Here is a 24,498-nt window from a genome sequence, read left to right as displayed (position 1 = left end):
AGATTGTGAGGAGCTGAAGCATTACAGCAAGCAAGTCCACAGGAATGTCCTAGCTGATAACTGCCTCTTCCTTCACTCCCAATCTCCTATTCTGAGGATAATGCCAGTAAAACACAGTTTACTAAATTCCAGGAGTTTTTAAAACAACTTTTCATGTGCTCATACTTTTCCCCACGAAAGGATATTTCCCCTGCTGACTTTTACAGATTACACTGTCACTTCACTACAGAGTTATTTCTAAGCAGAAAAATGTACCCTCTTTAAGAAGCAGAACTGGAGAAGAAAATTTCACTGTCATTACCCAAAGCTACTGAGCAGAGAAGGAGACTAAAAAGAGCTATCTTTCCCAAAAAAGCAATCTTCCAAATGTTTTCTTATCTAAATGTCAGAATAATTTGGAATTGATTTGCTGAATACGAACAAACAAGGCTAGGATGCTATTATAATATCATTACTACAACAAGAGCTGTTAGCAGTACTGACAGTCTGGTTTTGTATGTGCTGGATTGTCCAGCGAGTTTATGGCAACCAGATTAAAGGAGAGAAGTCACTATGCTGGCACTAAACACATGTTAGAGTCTTGGCCCTAATTTTGAGCACTCAGACAAATACCTCATCTTTACTTCTTGGAACTATGGGAGAGGGATCCCTCTGTGCCAAAATAAAGAAAAAAAAAAGAAAAAAAGAAAAAATCATCAACAGAAAGCAGAGTATTTTTTAACACAAGCTAGCATTATTGATTAAATATATTTTGAGAAACATTTATAAAATAAGCCACGGCCTGGCACGCAGCTGACCAGCTGATGTTTGCACTGTGTGCGCAAGGCTCCCAAAGGACCTTGCAGTCAAAGAAACCGACGTTGATATCATGCTCAGAATTACTGGCAAAGCATGATTTAACCTTGCCTGCTTTATCTACATCTGCCTTCCCCTCCACATAGAGATTCATAAATCTTCTGCGCACTGATATCAGATTTTTTGCAGCCCTAGTTCCCTTGGTTCAAAAGGATTGGCTTGGATAGTCCAACCTTTCAAAAAACAAAAATAAATAAAAATCTATCCTATTTCCCAATTCACATAGGCATTCTTTCTTGCTCCAAACAGGCTCTCAGCAACATCAAGATTGAAGCATACACATCAACCTAAGCCCCCTGCCACATTTACTCTGATCCAAATAACCCAAACTTTTCCAAAACTCCAATTCTTTGAAAATAAATCAATCATTTTGATCCGAGATCTTATTATAGATAAAGTGACGTGAGGTACACTGATCACACTGTACTACTCAACCCTTCATCCTGACTCAAAAGAAACTGCCTGGACCTTAGGAAATAGCAGGCAAGAATTTAATACTAGAATTATTTCCATACTTTCTTATGCATACAGACAACACATAATGAAGTGGACAAGGCTACAAGTGACACACAATTTGAGACTAAGATAGCCAAGTTACTTATGCGAGGTACTTACAGAAGTACCAGCTATCTAAATTCCTGCTATTGTCAACAAGGACCTAGAAAAAAAGTTCATGGAATACAAGAAGGAAATGAAAGAGCAACTGTCCCACAGTGAGCTTACAGCAGGCTTCCCCACACAGACCATGCAGTTTTGACTATAATCACAGTTTAGGGAGTGATTAGCTGTATTCAGCTAAGTGAAGATAGCAAAATCACTTGAGATATCCCAGGACCTCCAAGATGTATTGCAGACACAACACAAGACCTGCTGGAAATTCACATCCTCATGGTACAGCATCCAGAAGGATACTTGGCACATCTTGTGTAGCATCAGTAGAGCAAAATCCTGCCCCTAGATTACATTTGAATTGAAATTCCACACACAAACATTGGTGTAGTAATCCATAAATGGAGTCCTATCCTTCAAAGATAACCTTACATTAATTGTCTAGTTAGAACAAAACACTGCAGTTTTGGAGGACTCGTGTAAATATCCCTGCATCCTTCTGATGGTATTTTTTCCATCCTTTAATGGAATATATCTGTAGCAATATCAGATATACACTTGAGTATTATTTTACTTTTATTTTTATATTTCTTTAGTAAATGAAATTGGACAATACATGAAATTTCATGCTTGGCATGAAATGCTCTTACAGTGATACTTAGGAGAGCTGTTACAGCACAGCTAACCATCTAGACAAAAAATGAACATTCCTTCTCATTTATACATCAGAAAAAAGCTGCCTTTTCAGTGATGCAACAACATATCCTTCCCAATCATCAAATAAATCCCCTTTTTTATGGCAAACACAGTAACTGTGGAACCACTGACAAGCACATGCCGATTGGCTTCCATGCACCTCAAGGGGCAGCAGATTTCTTTTGTACAATACAAGATAAATCAGTGTCCTTGCTTTGACAATGTTTACATGCAATCATCGTACTTTAGTGTTTGGGTGCATCTGACTGCTTCAGCCTCTGCAAAGGATGGCTATTTCTCAGCTGAATGCAGTCGTTGTTCCTGTGAACAGCATTACAGTCTTTGTTAACTCGCTAACACTGTGAACAAAGATGGTAAGACTCCTTTGTGATTTGCTAGATTTCCCCTAACTCTTCACAATGTCTGTTTCCAAATCATGAGAATATATAAGAAAGTGTCAGCGTTAGCTAAAATTCTGATTTTTTTTTTCTTCTGGATGATCTCTACATCAAAACTCGAATCTAATAAATACTTACAAGAAAGTGAGAAAAATGGAGTTTTTAAGAAATAGTAAGATATTTGTGATAATGCCTCTGCAAACTATATTTTAAATGGATGGAAGACCCATTTTTCTGCAATCATTAAAAACTGAAGCACTAGAAAATCCAGTTTTTCCTTACTGGGTCCTTCAATCAACTTCACACAGACTTGAAAAGCTTTAGGAGCAATTCTTCCAACAGCACACAAAAAATTTAGATATGTTTCTTCTGCTGACATCACCAATATTTAGACATAGACCTCCCTCCTGCAGTTACAATAAACGAACAAGCAAACAAATACAATTTTGTCTCTTTCAGCTATCCTACATCAGCTGTAAACTGGAATTTTTCAGATGCAAAATGTATACTGTAAAAAATAATGAAGCTACAGAAGGAGAGTACCTGAGAAAGGCCACTGGAGGTGACTTAAGGCTATATTTGACAGCAAAATATTGTATCTGAGGTATTTTGATCATCATACTATGATGGTGCTCAGCATTGATTACTTTCCATTAAAGTAATAAAAAAGCACTGAAGTTTTCTATTGGCTTGAGAAGGGCGAAGGGAGGAAAGGAGCCCAAATACTTGAAACACTGCCATGAATTTGAGGTTCCCAAACCAGTTTCTTTCCTCTCTCCATTCTTGGCTAACGTTTTTACATGCTCTGCAATGACCACACATGGCTCCAAATTTTAAGTGCAAGTTCTGAGCCATGGCTCAAAATACCTTCCCCATAGCTCACACTGTAGTGATCAAAAACCATCATTACCTTTTCAGAATAATATGTAAAGCTATCTGTGTTTCAACCTGAGTCAGTCCTTCGGCATCCATGAGCTGGATAGATCACATCAGCTCTGCATTCAGTGTTTTCTTTGCTACGAAAATCAGTAGGTGCAGAGAGATACAGGAAGGAAGCAAGAATAAACCCCAAGTAAAGGAGTGAAAGATGCTCCACAGCCTTTGGGATTATCAAGATAACTCAAGCGATTAATGTGGAAACAAATAAGAAGATATGGAGATACAGAGCGCACACACAGAGAAGAACCTGGGAAATCCAGGGGCAGCCCTGAGCTCGGTGGAAGATTCATAACAATAACAATTGTCTACACTTCCAGTGACTGAAAAACTTTGGCAGCCTCTCTGCTGGCAGACTAACTGTGCCACAGGGGGTCAGACAAGAGAACAGGGAATACAGTACGTCAAGTAAAATGTGTTACAGTGCATGATTTCATTGAGCTCCAGATATGACCATGATAACAAACCTCATGACAATCAATGGGATCACACACAGAAATCAGTGCTGAAGAACAAGAATAAAACATCAGGAATAAAGTCCTTAGTTTGAGAGATAACCCTAAGCCAGAGAACAAATTTTAAAAAGGATGTTCTTTGATGCAGGAAACAGTACCGTGCTTTCTGGACGCAAAGCCTCTTGTAAAACTGAATCCCAATATGCAACCAGTGCTCCTAGGAAGTACACAATAGAAGGAACACTGAAGCAGGTCCCTGCAGCTGGACTTAACCTGAATGTGCTTCGTTTGAAAACCATCTGATCTTCGACTTCAGAGAACAGTTAAAGGAGTGGAAAAGGCTCCGTGTGAGGTCGCTATCTAGCAAAATCTTACCTGAATAAGAAAACCTGCGCTAAAAAGCTGCAAGTACAAGGATGTTGGGATGCTAAAGGGAAGTCCAAGAAGAGTCAAAAGCCTTAAAGCATAAATACATCAAGGTGGGGGGAGATGAGGAAGCGTATTATGTATCTGCTGCCTTGAGTAGCAGTAAATTAGCAGCTGTCTGCGCACATCTGTCTGCCATAATTTACATCTCCTCCTAGAATTCCAATTTGAGATACCATCTGCAAATAAGCGAGCTATGTGACCTCGAAAGTTGATGTTCTGCTCCTTTTCAAGTTGCAGGCAGAGATAGGAGGAGACCAGCACCTGGCACATTCATTAGTCCCCAAACTTCCCTCTGGGGCTCTCACTGATGACGAGCCTTACCCCTGCTGCAGCATATTTCATAATGTCCACTTGAAGTCATAACACCTAGAAAGTGCTGTATATGCTGTGTTTCTCCATACCCCACCATTTCATAATTTTAACAAGCTTCTCTTCAGATTTTAAACACAATGACATAAGGTGAACAGACAGAATGGGAATTCCACTCAGTGGGTCACAAAGTTGTTATCCTCCACCAAAGAGCTGGCAGATCATGCAAAGGAAATGCTCATTCATATTTTTGGCAACCCTGCTCACAGCAGGGGGTTGGAACTGGATGATCTTTGAGGTCCCTTCCAACCCAAGCCATTCTGTTTTTATATGATTTTTTGCCAAAAGAAAAAAAAAGAAAGAAAAGGGAAAAACAAACAAACAAAAACAAAAACAAAAAAACTACCACAAAACGTGGGCATAAAGCATTTGTCCCAGTCTTGGTATGGAGCAGTTAGCACTGACTCCTTTGATTTCATTGTGGACATCCAAGACCACTCCTATACAAGACTGTTAAATGCAGCCTGGCACGTGTTTTCTTGATGACAACAGTGTTTGGCCTCAAAAATCAACTAGAATCTATAATAAGGTGACCATACAAAAAATATGAAGCTAAAAAGATTTGGTCAACAACCTAGTGGAAGTCAGGGCTTAATCCACAAATTGAGACATTTCCCTTGAACACTATCAAAAGCCATTACACCAAACTTTGGCAGCACCATGAATTACAAATTAGACCTTCCTGTACCTAGGTAAAAGCATGCTTCTTTCTCAGAGCTGGCTGATATTCAAACCAGTTTAGTTTGATGACCAGCCCATTGGTCTTGGTACTGTAAATTAACAGCACCATTTTGACACAGTTTCTAGCTATCTATATACCTGAAAACATGATATTACACTAAGATTTTGCTTGAAATTTCAAGTAACCAGTTCTAGTCAATAAAATGTTAATACAAAATTGGTTTACAGTTATGTGACATTGGCACTTACACATTTGCCCTGTCCTACACCAGTTAAAAAGCCATTGCAGATTCCAGTTATAGCAGTCACAGCTCTGGCTGCTTTTTCAGAACACCAACTGTTAGTTAATTTTGTTAGCATAAACACCCAATAAAATTTTATGGTGTGTTCAGCTCTCATTAAAGATGAAAAACAGCAGCAGAGAGCAGCACCCACAAATAAACCTGGTGCAGGATAGCTCTGGTGTCACCGATCCCCGGAGCTCATTCAGATTCAGAGCTTGAGGCTGCTTGTGCCAAAGAGCACTGAAGAGATGGAGATCAAAAACCCCCACACTGCTGGAAGCCCCTCAAGCTCTGCACAGCCCTGCCATAATGCTTCTGGCAAGCATTTGTTGGTGAAAGGACCATCCTTCTCCAGATCCTTTCTGACGGTCTCTCCAGACCCTTAAAACAACAGCTGTTCAAGGTTAATTATACTCTTGCAGGTGCACACTTGCACAACACTACAACCAACCCTGCTCCTTTTACTCCCCATCACAAAAAAAAAAAAAAAAAAAAAAAAAAAAAAAAAAAAAAAAAAAAAACACGAGAGAATAGCATCCTTAAGTGCTGCAGGGACTCTTTCACAGGTTCAATCCCACCACTGCATTCTCTCCAGTTGGGGGAAACGTCACTCCTACCAGTAAGTTTTTGATCCGCAGCCAATTTATAAAGTCAGTCTGGTCATCTCCCTTGGCCTTCATATCCTTCAGAGGGACACTTGGAGACTTACTCTGAATTTTTCACCACCCCCCTGGCAAAATTTTCTGTTAATGGAAACTTTACAGGACAGCTGACTCTAGGATGGTCCAAGGAAGCTCTCCAAGGAATATCTCTGGAATTACTGACAAACTCATCAGGTGTACAGGAAGAACTGCAGACAAAGCAGACTTCACTGTTTGAAATAATGAGAGTTACAATCAAGAATTTCCCTCGGTCAATACTCATAAAATCCTTAATGCTTTGTTGCTTCAAAGTTTTAGAAGTTTCTGAAGTCTTTCCATTTACACCAACAGAAGCAGAAGATGTCTCAGTAACTCAGCACTTCCACCACACACTGTCAACTGAAATCTTACAGTTTACAAAAAAGAGAATGTGACAAAAACAGTTTCAAACACTTCCCCTGAAGTTCCCCAGCATTTTTTTTTTCTTGATTTTCACACATTTCTCAGTTTTGTCAGGCTTTGCCTTCTGCTGCTGCTTTGTGAGAAATCCCCCACAAAAGATAAAGTAGTTGGAAGACCTCTAAAAACTGATAAAGCGTTGAACCAACACTACACAGTTCAACCCCTCTTAAAAACAAATGCTACTCCAGGAGCAGCCAAACCAACTCCTAGAATCCTAGTGGGAAAGTCTACAGATTCCCTAAGTCAACATATTTCTCCCTCTCAACTGACCCTGGCTTTCCCCTGCCAACACCCACAGCGGGCAAAGGGCTAACATATTTTGTAGGGAGGGATATGCTTGTGGGTTGCCACCAGCACATGCATTAATTGGCTCTTCAGTGGACAACGGCCAGTTTTGCCTTCTTTTTCCATGTCAGAGAAACTCATTGTCAGGCTATCTTCTCTAACTGTTTTCACTGAACTTAAGATCATTATTATGCTAAGTTTGTAAAGTTTGGTAGGTTATGCTCAGCTGCTTAATTCTCTGTCTGTGTAATTAAGGTGATTCTCCCCTTCTCGAAGATTTTTGCTTCTATTGTTAAGTTAAATTCTAAGGTGACTGAAGGAAAAACTGTTTCTGTCTCCATAGGGTTAAAGCACCCAGCAGGATTAACTCCTGATCTTAGCTGGGGCTCTTAGGCAATGCATATTGGTCTAGTCCAAAGACTGGTGTTTTGAGATGAACATATGACTTCTTAAGGAACTGCCCTTTAAGGAGAGCTGGATTTTGGAGACAGCTGACTGGTCATTCTATAAAACCCGAGCAACCATACCAGGTTTTATTTTAATCCTTATTAGATGCAAAAGTCAACTTTGCATTCCAGTAGAGTATTAGATTGGACAAATCATAAATATCCTCCATAGTTGTGCTCATACATGATAACTTGCCACACACAGTAAAAACCAGTGTGCAAGTAAAATGTGGAAGAACTTGTTTCCACTTCAGCAGTAACACACAGGAGCTACAACAGCTTCCTTATCTGTATTCTCTGCATCCAGAAGTGCTAAGACACTACAGCTTTACTGCTTGCATAATTTTGGAGGTATTGATTCTCCACAATTAAAGCAAAATAAGTAAGTAGTAATTCAACTGAAATAAGTGAATTTCACATAGGGGCAAACGTTCATATAAAAGACAATTACATTCATCATGTGTAGAGGTGATAATGTCTTATTAAAGAACAGTTTAAAGAATAAGCTACTATAAAAAACAAACTTTTTCATATCACGTTTAAAGGGCATTACTGACGTTTGACCACAACTGTACAAGCACTGTGCTGCACCTTTAGATCAGGGCCACTCCTTGCAAATATCCTGTTTTGTAGGAACAGCCCAAATCTACCATTTCTTTTTCTTACAGGTCAACATTGCTTTTCAAAAGAATGGGAGAGCAAGCAGGGGTACAATCTGTACTTCCATTTCAGCTTAATTTCACATACTTTACTTTTACCAAGAATTTAAATTACTTCGTTGAGTTGTTTTCCTATCTACTTTCTCACATACTGAAATTGATAATGAGTAAAACTGTCTCTCCTTTAAAAGAAAAAAAATCCACAAAACTAAGAACAAAACAAAACCTCCATCCAAGTGATTTGCTGCTATCCTCAGGCATTCATTAGTGCTGATTAAAAACCACGTTATGGTTATTCAGGCAGATGTCCCAACCTCAACACTTTCATTCAATGAGCTTTTTTAAGGTGTAGGCATACTTTAAACCAAGAGAGGAAGAGTGACTGCTTAGCATCTGTGATAGCGTAAAATGTACCCTTTAAGACACAGCTAGAACAGACCTGATGGAAATACACACTAGTTGTTCAGTTTTAACACTGTGTTGTTTCTTTTTACCATACAGTCTGAGTGACTCCTATCACTCCTGTTGGGAGAAGAAAAAAACACTCATCTCCTACCCACCCACTGGGATCTGAATCAGGAATAAGTTAAAGCCTAGATCCATGAAAAGCTGTAAATGTCTAACAAAACATCACTGCCATGTAGGTAGCAAAATGAAAGCATTATCCTCAGAAGACATGCAGGCTCCTTCAGTACTCATTGCTGACGTGTAGCTGGGGCTGTATTTGTTTATTGATGTACACCAAAGAAGTTGCACCCATATCTGATGGGACAACAGGAGACCTGACGCAGAAGATGCGCTCTGTGTCCAAGACAGCTCCACACAAAACAGCTTCCACAGATCATTCCACATTCATTCAAAGGTGCAGTCAGAGAGAAGTCAGAAGAGACGGAATCAGCAGCAGCAGCGTAATGCCAACCAACAAGCACAAATCTACAGATGAGGCTGCTGCAGGAAGCTGGGGGATTCTAACCTTACCCTGCAGATTGTGCATAGCAGCCAACAGTCTGGCTAAATGCATTTTTGTACAAAGCAAAGAGATGGTGCATCCTTCTGTCCCCAGGAGGCATTGAGGCTTTCCATCTCCATCCCCTCTCTGAAGAACAAGCATTGGCCCACTTTCAGGAGGGCAGAGCATTCCTGCTGTGAAGCAGTCAATCTCCTGATACCTACTGCAAAGGATAGGAGCTCATAAGGCTCTGAATCCCCATCATCACTTAAAATGACACCAGATCCACAAATCCTGCTAGCTGGGATATCTCCTTGCTCACTGTACACAGATCGGCACCAACCCAGAAATTACTCCTTTCTAAAGAAAGAAATGACACCCAATATTTTCTTAGATTTGCCTCCCTCAAGAGAGATGAAATTCGGTGTCTCAATTGGTAAATAATCTTATAGAAGAAGTGAAATTTAAGACAACTTCTGTGCCCCTCGTTAGCTGGCACAGGGCTCCTCACTGCTGAATGAAAGCCAAGAGCCAGGAACTGCACTGTGCACTGTTGAAGTGCCTGAACCCCCATATGGAGCTAGACCTCCTTAATTCCTTCAAGAAACCTGTCAAAAGGAGATAACTGGGAACTGACCCCCAAAGTTCTAAATAAGAGAACCATCTTTGCAGAAAATGCTTCTTCCTTAGAGATGAAGCCTCCTCCTAGCCCACACAAGAGGAGTGTCTGGCTTTGTGTAGACTCTCAGCAGTGTAAGGCTCACTACCCCAGGCACCCAAACATGACAGAAACGTTCCCACAACAAAGCTTTTCATTATAGCATTGGGGCGAATCCATTTGCCTTCCTCCCACAAATTGTCTTAGGAAAGGCAAGGGGATTAGTCATAAGCAGGAAAAAAGAGCATTGGATGCCGTATTTACACAAACTATTCCTCACTATAGGTCTCTAATCAACAAATTGCGATCTCTCAGTAGCAATCACAGATGGCTTAGAGATAGCTCTTGGTTAGAAACAGTTAAATGTGTTACATAGAAATGCCTGTAAATATATATATATATATATGTTTTAGTAGGCATACATTACCACAATTTGGAATTATAGTCAGTTATTTACTTAAGGTCCTTAATAGTATCCCTCTTTTTAGAACATTGCCTCTGCTGCCCATTGCATCTGTGCAAAGCTGTAAATCTTGCAGAGGGAAGTTGGACTCTGAGTTTATTGCCTAGCGAGACGAAAAATCAGCAAAGCCAGGAAGAGTGACCTTCCCTGGTGACTTGGCAATTGCCGCCCCTCAGATGACACACAGTGCCAATGTATTTTGGAGGGGAGAAGAGAAAAAACAACCAAAAAAACCCCACCTTATGTCATGAATAGAGAAAATAATGACAGAGCAATGTCTGCCTTGCAATGGATTTCCAGCCCATAGCATTGGCACAACCCAATCCCTCTTATATATATATATATATATATATATATCCCAGCTCTCACATCGCTGCTGCTCTCCTACCAACAACTTTCACTTCTTCTGAAAGTTTACTCTGCACTAATTCCTTTATCCCATTCTCTCTCAATCTTTGAAATCTTCAGTGTATTTAGACCCAAGTACTGAGTGAGCTAATGTGAAAGTGCAAGTAAAGGAGGTAAGGGAAGATTTCTCCTTGCCTCTTCTCCTGCTCAGCTATCAAATAGTTATTCTTCTCTATTAAACAATCAACTTCCATGCCACTTGTAGAAAGTCAGTGTTTGCAACACTTTTATTCTGTCAGTTTTGATTAAAACTGGCCAATGAGTTAAGAAGTTAGGAGATCAGGAAGATCAGGAAAGTTCTGTTTGGTTGTTAATATCTGGTTTTCTGGGGGAAAAATAACATCTCACAAGCATTTCCATGCTTCAGAAGTCAGCGTCACAAAACACTCCTTCATTCTGCCTCTTTTCTACTACAGTCTACTACATTGGGGTTTTTTTGTTTTGTTTTTCAGCTCTGTTTTATACAGTTCCATTTCTGAACTCTTCCTGGAATCAGTCGTGCATGGAGCTTTCTATGTTTTAATTAAAAACCTGAAACCATCAATCACGTCAGTCTTCTGACTTGAAAAAATATATTTATTTCCAATGGAAAAACATACATTCCCTACAGCACCTGAAAATAACATGAGGATGCCAAGACAATGACAAACATATCAATTATCATGTGCTAAGAATATAACCATTTTAGCCCCATCTCTTCCTTGTGCATTAAAGCATTAGGTTAGCAGCTTGATAAAATGAATTATTACTGATACTCAATAACATTTGCTGTTCAACCCAAAACTCAAACAAAACCAAGATGTACAAAGAAAGGAGGCTCAGCTTTGAAATTACAGGCAAGATCCACGGAGGACCTCCAATTTCAGGCTCTCTGATTATGCAAAGTGCTCATGAATGGGTTTAACTTGAAATATATGATTAGTCATGGAGCTAAGTAAACAATTTCAGCAGACTCATCTGAACTATCTGCGTACTTCCACAGCCCTCATCGCATCTTTTAGTACAGCATCTTTTAGTACTCATGCAGATGCATGATTAATGGGTTTAATCCTTAAAAAATCAGGTGATAAAAGGAGCAATGACAAAATTCATTCTACAGGAGATGTATGATATAAATCTGTGTGGCTAAGCCTGCAAATCTGCAGAACCAGGTACGCACTGACTAAGCACAAAGTTGCCAACCAGGTGAGCAGCAGCACTGGCATTTCAAACAATAACATGACATCAAGCCTAGAAGATGGATCATGAACTCCGTGTTAAGTGATAAAATAAAAGCTCACTGCACCATTTCCAGCAACCCATAAATTTTGCATTTCTTTAAGGCGCATCCCATTAACCAACACAGAAACATGCCTCATGACAAAATGCAGTTTTTGAGATCCTTGGAGAAAAACAGGTAAATGAATAAATGAATAATACCCCATAAAACAGAACTACAAACACCAAAACACGCTTTGAAGAGTTGCAGAAACAGCACCAACAGAAATGCCTACAAGAAGGCACAAACCCTCACAACTCCCATTTAACAGCATAACACTGTCATATAGATAAATGCAAGGGCCATGTTCGTTAGTACCAGAAAAAACAACAGTGCAAATCTGACTGGAATCAGGTGTGAGGACCCAATTACATCTTGGTCGCATTCAGCTGAGTTCACAATCAGGTGCTTTATCCCAGCTCTTTATTTTTTCCAGCTGCCTAGCTAGGCAAACACACCGTGGCAAGAAGTGAACACAGCAGCTCTACCTGATCCGACACAACGCACCAGCACCAATCTCTATCTTCAAAGCATTTTAACCCGTTTGAAGCAGGAGCGCAAGTTCGGAGCGTTCCAGCACTTGGGACCGCATCTTTAGTCCCTATAAACCCGGTCATCACCTCCTCGAGCCACAACACCGAAGGGGTGCCAAGAAAGAAGGCTGAAGTTGGCAAAGTGCTGGGATGGAGAGAAGAGCAGGGGATTGTCGCCCCGGTTTGGGGGGAAACGCTCCCGGATACACGTTTAGGGACGAAAGAAAGGGGAGTCCGGGCAGCCCCGCTTACCTTGGGCCCCTTGCCGCTGGAGCAGCGCACGTTGTTGGACACCCCAGCCGTCTGGTTCATGTTGAGGCCGGGCAGGAAAGTTGTGCCGGAAGGGGTCGGAGAAGGCGGGCTGCCCCCGCAGCGGAACTTCGCCCCCGGGCTCGGGGCTGTGCGCGTCGGCTGCGCACCGGGCTTCCCCGCTCCGAAGCAAACCCTAAAACAACCCGCGGCCGCCGGCTCCGCTTCCTCCCCCGCCCTCCAAAGCAGAGGCGAGGCGAGCCCGGTCTGCCCGCCCCCCACGCTCCGGGGCCGCCGCGGCAGCGGGGAAGGAGGGGGGGAGGGAATGGCACCGCACGGTTCGGTTCGGCCCCGCTCCCCGGGGCGCGCTGTCCCGCAGCCCGGCCTCACCTAGCGGTCCCCCGCCGCAGCGCTCTCACTTCTCCGCCGTTTTTTTTTAATCCCCCCTCCCTTCCTCCAGCGTGGGAAATCGCGTTAAAAACCGCCAAGCCTTCCACTTGAGCTCGGTTCTTTCTTTTTTCTTTTCTGACCCCCCTCCTCCTCCAGTGCTTGGGGCAGTTAGAGCAGCAGTCTCCAGTGAAATGAAAGTGTGGCTGTGATGCGATGGAGAGATGTTTATTTACTCATAAGCCTCGGGATTTAGGTCTTAGTATAATTTATATAATTCTTCTTCCAGGTACACCGGACAGAAATGGGGGCTATACGACCTGCCCCACTTTGCTGATGAAAAATGATTTGAAGTAAAACAAACAAAAAAAAAACAAAACACAACACAACACAACACAAAACTAAATCCACAGCATGAATCACGACCAGATCCTAGAAACACAGAAGGGACACGTGAGGACCATCAAGTCCAGCTGTCTGCAAGCTCTGTTTCCCCTCCTCCATTTAGCCCATGAGGGTGAGTGCTGCCTCCTCTGTCCTTGCAACAAAAACTTGCGTGAAAATCTATTTGCGAAGTAAGGAAAAGCAGAGGAACAACAGAGCAGAGTATAAACAACCCTACCTCTGACTAAGAAAATCTGCCTAGCTATAATCATACACAGTTCATCTTATCAAATTGTGTAGTTATGGGTTTTTTTCCCCCCTTAGAAGTTTAACTATCCAAAGAGATCAGTGAAGGCATTGCTATATGCTTTCGTAACATACTTTGAAGCCTTTAGATAAATGTTTCCCAGGTGTTGCTTCTGTCAGGGAAGCACTTGGGCTTTACAGCAGTGCCTCAGAGAATCAAGTGGTTGGGTTGCCAGAGCCAACACCACTTTGGAGAAGCCCAGCTCCTCCATTTATGAGGGATACATACACCACTACATGCTTCACTGGCTAAATCTGCATGCTGTGTGGCTAGGAGAGACCATCATGGAAGCTGACTTCAGAAGAAAGTGTAGTTAAAAGGTAAACTTGGTTGAAGCCACGAACCTTCAAGCTCTGGTATAGGAGAGAAGCCCCAGAGCCTCAGCACATTGTCAACATGATTCCCCTTCAGCAGCAGGGCATGCAGTTTGGAGAACAGCAGATACTCAATGTCTGGTTTGCTAAAAGAAATGGGTCCCTCCCCAGAGAGAAACCATCTCTTCAGAGCAGGCTTCCTTTCCAAATTGCTCTTGTATTGTAGTGACAACGCTCTGCTCCTTGGTCTCTCAGTGTCTGCTCCCCTTGCTTTATATCCCTCTGGTGGCTTTTACTTCTTGTTCCAGTTAGTAGTTGAAGTTTACTGCTCTGGCTGCTTCCTTCAGTGGCTTTTCTGTCTTCCTAACCAAGATGTTATAAATCCAATTATAGACTTTAAGTTGCATATTTGATGGGCCCTGCTGACATTGTAGCCTCTCAGTAGTTTCTGCACTGAGACATGCAGTCATCCCCAGACTATTTGCAGTTGTACAAGGATGTGCAATGCTTTCCAAAATCAGAGATAGGCAGGAAAAGCTGCCCAAAGAGATACATGGCAAAGCCTTATGACCACTGCATGCAACAGGTGAAAAATCTATTCTTCTGTCTTGCCTTCCAAGCCAAATTTTTCAGGGAAATAAAGGAAATACATACCTGTATATGTATATATAGGTGTATATGTGTTTATTTATCTGTTCCAGCTTACACCTTGCACAACAAACACTTTGTGTTACAAACTGATGGTGGGAGCTTCAGCTGTTTTAGCTCAGTTTTGTCCTGAAGGAAACAAGGATATGAAAGATATCACCCCACTACCCTTCCCAAGCAGTAACCTCCTCTTCCCTCCACAGCCGGACTAGCAAAGCAGACAGAACTGTTTTCACTGTAGGGTACATTTTGTCTTATGCTCTGGCAAGAATGAGCCAGGGAAAGCCTTCTGCTGTCTCATTTTTCCATTTAATGCCTGCACATGGCTCCACTTGCAGAAGTCCCCATTCTCTCCTAAAACCAAGACAGCACTGTACTTATAGCTTCCATTTGGGTTAGTAGCAAGAAAAGATTTGCTTTCAGAGCAGTTGATGTTTATTTACACTTGAAAAAACACTACTTAATGCATAGAGGAAGTTAAGCCTTTGAAATCTGTGAGAAGTTGTTTCAACTGCAAGTTTTGCCCATTCCTACATGTATCATCTTGGAGAAAAAAAAATATGGCCACCGTCTTCTGCCATCAGTGCCCTTTCTTCCCTGGGGAGGCCCCCATCTCTGCCCACACACTTGTGGCTCCCTGAAAGCAGCAGGATATACCTATGCTACAGGTTCCAGCATCATTTGCCCGTTGCTTCAGCTAAGGCCCCCAGGTACTGTAGAAAAACAAATGTGAAATCATTAAAGTCTGTTCGCTATGCAAAAGTATCTTTTATACATCTAAAAAAGAAGAGATAATACCACAAGCAGCACAAAGTTTTAAAGTGCATATGAGAAGAGTGAGTGTTTTATAGATTAGTATTTGTAGACTGTTCAGTGAAGTGTGAAGGAACAACAATATGCTGTCATATAAGCTCCAGCATATAAGCATCCTTTGGCATTTTACACTTTGAAAAGGATTATACATAAGCTGAGCTGAGAAGAGTATTAAGAAGGAATCTCAGTCATACTTTTTGGGAGCTCTTCGTAAAGAGAGCTAATCTGTCTTCAGAGCTGAGCAAGAGCAATGCAAAATGGATACAGGGAAATACACACAATAATGACTTAAGATTAAAAAAAAAAAAAAAACAGTCAAAATTATGTCATAGAATTAAAGAATTTTAACGTGTTGAGAGTTTTTCAAATTCTTTAGATTCATATTTCAGAGATGAAGCCTACAAAATAAAAATAAGAGCTTTACAGATTTATCTTTCTTCCAAAAATTGAGACCTTTGGAGAAACATCCAGTATCACAAATCTCACCATTAAACTGGGTGACTGCTGACCATTAAATGCAACCAGTTTCAAGTTCCAGTTCAGACTGAGATAAGGCTGTATCCAAAATACACCCTCATTTATAAGTTATTTTTGTGAGTCTATTTTGATCTAAATTTGGGCTGTCTGGTGTGTGGTATCACTGCTCTGTGAACTTCAGGGGTGCTCAGGCTTTCACAATAATATGGCAAAGATACAATACTTCCTATTTCCTTCTCTGACATTTGCAATTGGAAGCTCCTCAAGGCAGACTAACACTTAATACCACTGCAGTTTTTGACATCACTTGGGACGTAACCAGAAGGCCACATCTATTTTGTATGAACTCGCACACAAAAGTCAAAGGGTTGCAGAGAACACGAAGAGTCACCTGGGCAGAGAAATGCGATTAAAAGCGTGGCTTAAGGAAAACACTTAGAAAGATGAGCAGTAAACATGCAGTGAATGCAGAGGAGAGCACAGGAGATGAGAAGGATGTGAAAATTGAGACCACGGAGTGCTAAGGAACACAGTTCTAAAAATCAATGCAAAGATGGATCAGGAATGAATGCAAAAAGCACAGCATGGGGAGGCTATAATTAGATGATTTAGTCATAGCCAGAAGCCTGACTGAGCTTTTTGAATCCACTGAAGTGGACACAGTTAATGCAGAGTTTGGCTTGATTGTTAGAGTTCTTCCCATGACAGCAGCTCAGAGGAGGCTCACAACGTCTTTTAGTCCCTATTAAGGCAATACAGATAAAAACCTACCACTGCACACAGGTGACTCTTACCCCATGGAAAGAAATATACATTCAGACAAGGCTGAGCATCCCCTGCAGCAGTTGCACTTCTGGGAGCCCCGATATGAGCTCAGCAAAACGCTGGAGAGAGGGAATAACCCAGCAGTACTTGGTTCTGTTCTGTCCAATCATGCCCTGCAGTGATATCACAAGCAAGCAGTCTCCAAGCTCACTTTCCTCTTACTGCAGCCAGCAGGGAAGGAACATAGTGATGGGAAAAATAAGTAATATTGAAGCAAACATTAAATCACCCCTAAACAGTGCCCAGCTATGTGGAAATCCAGGCTTTGTGAATAGGAAGGGATTATAGAATCACAGAATGGCCAGGGTTGGAAGGGACCTCAAGGATCAGGAATCTCCAACCCCCCCACATGCAGGGCCACCAACCTCACGTTTAATGCTAAACCAGGCTGCCCAGGGCCCCATCCAACCTGGCCTTGAACACCTCCAGGGACGGGGCATCCACAACCTCTCTGGGCAGCTGTTCCAGTACCTCACCACTCTCTGGGTAAAGAATTTCCCCCTGATGTCCGACCTAAATCTCCCCTCCCTCAACTTGAAACCATTTCCCCTCATCCTACACATATCAACCCTTTCCAAGAGTTGATTCCCCTCCCCTCTGTAGGCTCCCTTTAGGTATTGAAAGGCTGCCATGAGGTCACCCCGCAGCCTTCTTTTCTCCAGGCTGAACAAGCCCAGCTCTCCCTCAGCCTGACCTCATAGGGAAGGACTGATTTAATGTTTGCTTCAGTATTCATAGAATTCATAGAATCACTAAGATTGGAAAAGACCACTAAGGTCATCTTGTCCATCTGTTGACCCACCCTCACCATGCCTAACCCATGCTCCTCAGTGCAACATCTCCATGCTTCTTGAACACCTCCAGGGACAATGACTACTTTCCTGTGTAGCGAGTGCCAATGCTTCATCACTCTTTCTGAGCAAATATTTTTCCAAATATCCAATCCATGGTGTTCAAGGATGCATCCAAAGTCCCCCAAAACCTTGATCATGAACAGTCTTCTCTCAGCAGACTATCAGGACACATTCACGCTGACTGTAACTTCAGGTAAATGTCAAGCTGATGCTGCCAGCACAGCACTCAACTTGATACGTTATTCTTCCCTCTAAAAGTACCGACTTCACACAACCAGAGCTAGCTCACAGCATCCCCACAGTTCCTTGAAGGCTGCATAGGTTGTAAATCCATTCCTGAAAGAAGTTGGCCCAGTGAGAATCTGAGAAGTCAGAATGTGAGAGCCACAGATCTACACTTTTTTGGTATCATTCTCTCCTAGAGCACTCACAACAGTTCTCATGGTAACCAAGCCTGTCCCATCTCTTCAGTTAGATTTCCCAGTTCTTCTTTCCTCTGTCGCATTGTTCCCCGAAGACACAATGGCAAAAGGGTGCTTATAAAACAAATAATTAATGGAACAGCAGCTGGGCTCCTCAGCTTACCCACAGTATTGTCCCACTTTTCTCTGCCTACTCAATTTGCCAGTGTAATTCAGAGGGAAGCAGTAGCTTGAGCCTAAGCATGGCATCTAGGATCCAAGCTGCATGACCTCTGGAGCAAAGACAATGGCCTAGATTTGATATGATAAAAGGCTTCAATGCTACTGAAACACTCAGTTAGAAAACAGTTAATCTCAATTTTGTTTCTGTGGCTCTGACAGGCTCCTAAATTTAATGAACTCAAGGGGTACCCAGAAAGCCCACATCTCCTATGAACCAGTCCAGCAAAGAAACCAGGGCTCATGTTACTAAATAGCATATACCCAGGATGGATGAACCTCATCTACAGAGTGCTGTTAAGAGCATTTTCATAGTACGTCTGTTTTCTGTCTCCTGACTGCACTCTATTGTACATTACACAGCTGCTGGGTAAGCAGTCCTTTGGCCCAATACGTTAACACTCCCAGGTGAATGCACCCTAACTATTAGGAATGTTTAAAGAATGACATTATTAAGTAATAATTTACTCATCTCATTTAGTCTATGAGGTCTCCTTATGGAGGTATGTTATTTCTCAGTACCACTCTAGCTCTCACTCTAATTTATTTGTACTTAATGACCTTTCAAAGTCATCCCTCCACATAACTCTCCAGCTTAAGAATATAGATGGGATATTAAATCACATTGTGATATATGATGTTACAAAAATCTTGCATATTTCATACAGATTATAAACATAAGAAAGATCATCCAAAAAAACCCTACCATCAAATGTTTTTCAGGCTATGTGATGGCTATTAATTTAATAAATGAATGGGAAATTTTCATTCAGATCTCACCTTTGCAGAAGAAGCACGCTGTGTAAAGCGATTAAGAGTGATATGCATGCATTGAAAATGAATAGTGTTAATCTGGCTAAAGCACTGCCCATTTGCATTTGCTGCAAATGGGTAGGAGAGGGATTTCTGCAATGATGCCGTAATCCACAAGACAGTGCAATACTTTGGCCATGCACATGGATGGCACATTCAAAGAGCAGCTCTGATTCTTGCACATATCACTACTTAGATATTTTGAAACTTCAAGTCACCTTTGACAACTATTACAAAAATCCACAAAACTGAAAAAAAATAATGGTAGCAGGAATTCCAGTCCATCTATATGGACTTCTCAGTTGCACTTCATCTCTCATGTTCTTCACTACTAATCATTCAGAGATGAAGTAGCTGACACAGTATAGTGGCTGCAGTGTCTCTGTGAATCCCGAGCATCAGAGAATGATAAGGAGATTTGTGTCCACCAAATCAGAATTTTTGTAAGATTGAACAGTCTTCCCATAGATCACTCCCTATAAAAATGATTTGTAGTGAGAGTGAGAGAAAATCTATTGAGGTGAAAATACAGTATTTTTCCAAGGGTCAGTTTTGATAAAAAATTCCCAAGCAGCCTTAGTTTCCATTTTTGTTCTCTGTGAACTACTTTTTAGCGTGAAGAATGTGCAGTATGCACAATATCCTCAGGACAAGCAAAGCATTTGCCTAGATGGAATAGGAAAAAAAGAAAAAGAGAAGAAAAGGGGTAAAAAGATGCTTTAAGCCAAGATTCTTGAAAAGAGATGAGTTATTGTGAATGCTTCAGTTACTGGATGACCAGCCTGAAAGACCTCCCTCTTTTTCATAGAGCATGGAAGCATGAGCTTCTACTCCATAAAAGCAGGTGCCTTTAACATAACTGTAATTAAACTCCTCGAAGTCAAATAGCTGCTTCTATTGCATTTTAAGTCTTTATTTGGGCAACTTGCAGTGGGAATTAGAGTAGAGGGCAAGCAAAATATGACCCATCAGCTGATAGCATGCACCTCCTGTTTGTGAAATATATATTACCTATACCACAGCAGCCACCTCCATCTGGACTGTCCCTTCTGATCCAAAGGGGCTTTACGTTTCCTTTCTCCTTCTGTTTTTGATTTTGAAGAGAATGTTCAGAAATGAAATTACCATGAATCCCTTCTAAGTCAAAATTCTAAGCCTGCATAATTTGCTGTAAAACTGTCATGTGAAAGTTTGTAGATTTTCTAGAATCAGTAGTAGAAACCCTCTGTTAAGTCAACATGAAGATTATCTGGGAGCTACTTCCAAGACACTATTAAAAGTTCAAAACTTTACAAGAAGAGAAAAAGCAATTAAAAGTTGAAGCTCCAGTACTGGAAAACAATAATAGGATGTACAGAAACACAAATAACCTGATGAAGCTTACATTAACCAGAGCTGCACAGAGACATTTAGACAGCACTGCCTTTTCATGGTGTCTTTCCTGAGCAATTGGAGGCTTTGTCATCTCAGTTTGGTACAGCTGTGACCCATGTGAGGTGAGCCTGTGTGGAATATCCGTTGTCCCTCATTCTATTGCTGTGGGAGTAACCAAGTTAAGGTTCTGCCCTCACTGACACCACCACAAGATCTAAAGAAGTAAAAAAGCCTAAAAACATTTTTCTAGAGAACACTGTAGCAGGCCTTTAAAAACCACACAACACTGAATTATCAAACTATCACATCATGCTTGCAGATATTGCAATATTGCCCAGGAATCTCTCTCCCATCTTAAGTACTATTTCTTAAGTATTCTACCTTGCACTTTTGGTATAAAGTTACATTGTCTTACACATAATTTACCTTATAATTAACCCCCACACAGACAACATCTACAAAGCAGCAAGAAAAAAGTTACTGCTTACCCCTGAGGCTTGAAAAGGAAAACAGTAGCAGGAAGAACTCAGGCAGGAGTTGCATACTGGCAACCATCAGTGAAACACTAAAGATTTAGCTAACATTAACTCTCTGCTTTGCAAAACAAGTCCCTTTGGTGAAGAATAGTGATGACTGCTGCAACAGAAAATTCAGGAGTAAATGAGATGTATTAATTTTGTACAGAAAGAAGAAGCTTAGACAGTTCTCCCTTTCCCCTTCAAGAACAGTGATCTGTAGCTCAGTATAGGCAGCTCTAAAAGTTCACAGCTGGTCTCGGAATAGTTCAGGCACAGCTTGTGGAGGCAAGGCTTAGCTATGCGTCCAATGGATATAACACTCTATGCACCTTATGACTCCTACATTTCCAATGAAGCCTGGTTTTAGCTGTGCATTAATTATGGTTTGAAGTTTGATATAATAGAGCTGTGGTCACATTCTCATCTCAGCTCCAGATCCCATCCCTCAGATTCACCTGACCAGTAGCTTGAACCTGAATCCCTCCTCCTCAGCCCTTCAGCTAAACTTACCATATCATCCCAATGCTTCCCACCTGTGGTCAAAAAACTCCTATGGAAGATCTAACTCAACCAGGAACAGGTGTGTTGGCTGGCTCCAACCTGTGGCCCTCTAAAAACCTGAGGTTGTAATAAGTCCTCTGATTGTTTATACCTCAGGCACAAAATGTTAGTGCAGTAAGGTGACATCTTCTGGCATCCGGGCTGCATCAGAGCTAGTGGTTTCTGGTAAGCCTACAGCCAAGGCCTATCAGACGTCTAAGGCAAGGTACTTTTGTAGAAGTACTCCCAAAGGACAAAACCTGAAAACAAAGCTGGTAACGTGCACTACCTAGCAGGGCATTTCAATCTCCAAGTCTACTACAGTTTAGCTGGTTTAGTTGCTTTAAATGTTTGTGAGTTTTTGTTGTTTGTTTTTTGTTGTTAGGATTTAGAGTGGTTGTGGTTGTTTAAGCAGGCTGTACTGTCTCTCCAGGTGTAGTCACCTGGCATTGTTGTATGGGAACAACTTTTATTTACCTGGAAAAAATAAAAAAATAAAAAAAAAAAAGCAATGCAACCCACAGCACATACATTCATAAGAATTCATAAGCAATGAGAGAAAACTTTTGAGACAACAGATTATCCCTGCGTTGTGGGTGTCAAATGAAGCAACCATTGCTGTAGCAGTTACCAGATGAATTAAAGGCATTGCTGTGCAAGCATTTGCCTTTTCTAAGTTTTCCTTCCCCTCACGCATACTGTTTCTGGTGTCTTAATCAAAACATTTACAGAAATAAATTCTTCTGTATAGGCTTTTAGATAAATTGCAAATCTTATAGGAAAACAGAGAAAACTTGACAAGAATGCTCTTGGCTTAAATGGATCAATGCTTAACAGAGAGCTGCTTTGAACCATAGAGTCTGTCTAGGCTCTCCCCCCACACACCTCGTGTAAGAGATAAATGAAGCATAGTTTGCACTCTAATGCTCTATAGGAAGTCAGAAGAATTCACCGCAGTGTGATGAAAAAGCTTGCAATATGGATACTACCTAATTAATATTAAGGGGATGCTGTCCAGTCTTTTAAACTAAAAAGTAAGTGTAGCTTGTGTACTTAAAGTTGTAAAACCTCATAAGGAATGTGGTCTCTATTAATTACAGCCTGCTGGGAAGGGGAGGGGGATATTAAGTCAATGCTTTTAGTGATGAATTATTCAAAATGAGAAGGAATAAAAACAATTGACAGCAGCATTAGAGGCAAGCCCTACATATTAACCTTGCACTACACATTGGTGGTTCTATAGCAACGCATGCATACTCCTAATTTGTCAAATAGATTAAACCACTGGGGTGCTCTTGCTGACATGTTACATTTAGAATTAATCAGTGCAGGACTGATGAGGAGGTACGTTATAAAGATGGTTGAAACAAGTGTAAAATTCTCATTTTCTTATTTAAGAGTTAGGCAGAAATGACACTCAGCACTAAGGACTACAAATTCACACTTATTTGGAGCAAAAGAACTATATTCTAATTCTTGTTCTAAAATCACCATGACCAATGTTACAATCTTTTGAAGAAAAGATTTTGATAAAACATATACACGTAGAAATAACATAAAGAAGAGATCAGGATTTCTATGTATTTCAGATGCAATCTAAAGAATATGGGTAGCATTCACAGACAGCATAAGTTTCAGGCTCCAAGACTATAAAAAGTGACACAGTACATAACATTTCTTCAGTGTTATCATCAGTAACAGAACTGCTTTAACAACGTTTTGAAGTATTGGCTGCAATAGATAGAAACCCCTACCCACTTGACATTGCAGGCAACACCAAGGTCTTAAAAACAGACATCTTAAATAAACTCTAGAAATCATCCATCAAACTCATTATATATAAAATAAATACTGGTGGAAAAAAAGTGAATCCTACTGAAACGAAGCTGCTACATGAGTCTAACTATAAATTATCTTCTATTTTTTTCTCCATTTTCTCTCCACAGATGATTTTTAGCCTTCAAAAAAATAGTATATTTTTTTCAGGCTAATAAAATGTCTTCAAATTCCCTCACACACCAAGCTGCACAATCAACAATTAGTAGATGAAAAATGTGAAGAATATCATAGGAAAAAGCCTCACGAGCATAAAAGTAATGAAGACCAACATCTTAGGAATTGAGCTTTCTCATCTCCAAAATAGGACAAGCCTCAGCTGAAACATTTGTTCCAGTTGGCATGTTTGTAACAGCTGTCCTCAATTTAGGTTCTCTAGTAAGGGTTGGCTGCAGACTGTAGCCCTTTCCTTGGATTTGCTATAGTCTCCATCCCTCTTTTCCCAGGCTATTTTCACATCTTGCGTAATAACTCTGAAATTCCTGATTTTCCATCCAATCTGATTTTAAACGGCCGGTACCTTCAAAAGGTTTTAGGGCATGTTTATGTACAGAGACATGCACACAAGCATGCGTGCATATAGATATATATATAGAGAGAGAGAATGTGTGAATATATACAATGCAGATATAAGTGTAGATACATGAAATTGAGATGAAGGATCAAGTACTTGTTTTGGCAATTTCTCATTTATTCTCAAGATGCAAATTCCTAATGGATGATGATGGTGTTGATATGGATTTATTGTGAGACTTGCAGTGGGTGACTTTAAGTCCAGCCTATTATAATATTACTTCTTCTAAGCCTGATGAAGTCCAACCCAATCTGACCTCCAGCGGCTAATTGAAATCTTTCCTCTCTCTCAGCCTTAGTTTTGGAGTTGTAGAGAGGGTAGGAAATTCAAATTGCCATTCATCTTCTGCTTGTTTATATGCTTCATATTAAAAAAAATTAATTGTTCAGACATTAAAACTAATCACTTTCAGCTGTTATCTGACTGTTCAAGTATGTTGTTTGGTATTTCTGTGAACTCAGCTTGACTGA

At 40.9% G+C, this 24,498-nt stretch overlaps 1 protein-coding gene across 1 annotated transcript in view; it reads right to left on the bottom strand.

Annotated features, from left to right (window-relative positions):
- DPP6 (dipeptidyl peptidase like 6) overlaps positions 1–13,171 on the bottom strand; it is a 486,394-nt gene extending 473,223 nt beyond the window's left edge. Inside the window, exon 1 of the mRNA XM_052692599.1 lies at positions 12,727–13,171. Within this exon, the coding sequence (XP_052548559.1) occupies positions 12,727–12,786 (60 nt within the window). The 5' untranslated portion in view covers positions 12,787–13,171. The remainder of the gene's footprint in view (positions 1–12,726) is intronic.
- Positions 13,172–24,498: the final 11,327 nt, after the last annotated feature.

Source organism: Tympanuchus pallidicinctus, unplaced genomic scaffold, assembly GCF_026119805.1.
Source record: "Tympanuchus pallidicinctus isolate F22 unplaced genomic scaffold, pur_lepc_1.0 scaffold3, whole genome shotgun sequence".
NCBI classification, from domain to species: Eukaryota; Metazoa; Chordata; class Aves; order Galliformes; family Phasianidae; genus Tympanuchus; species Tympanuchus pallidicinctus.
Note: the sequence above shows the minus strand (reverse complement) of the source record. Positions and strands in the feature narration are given on the sequence as shown.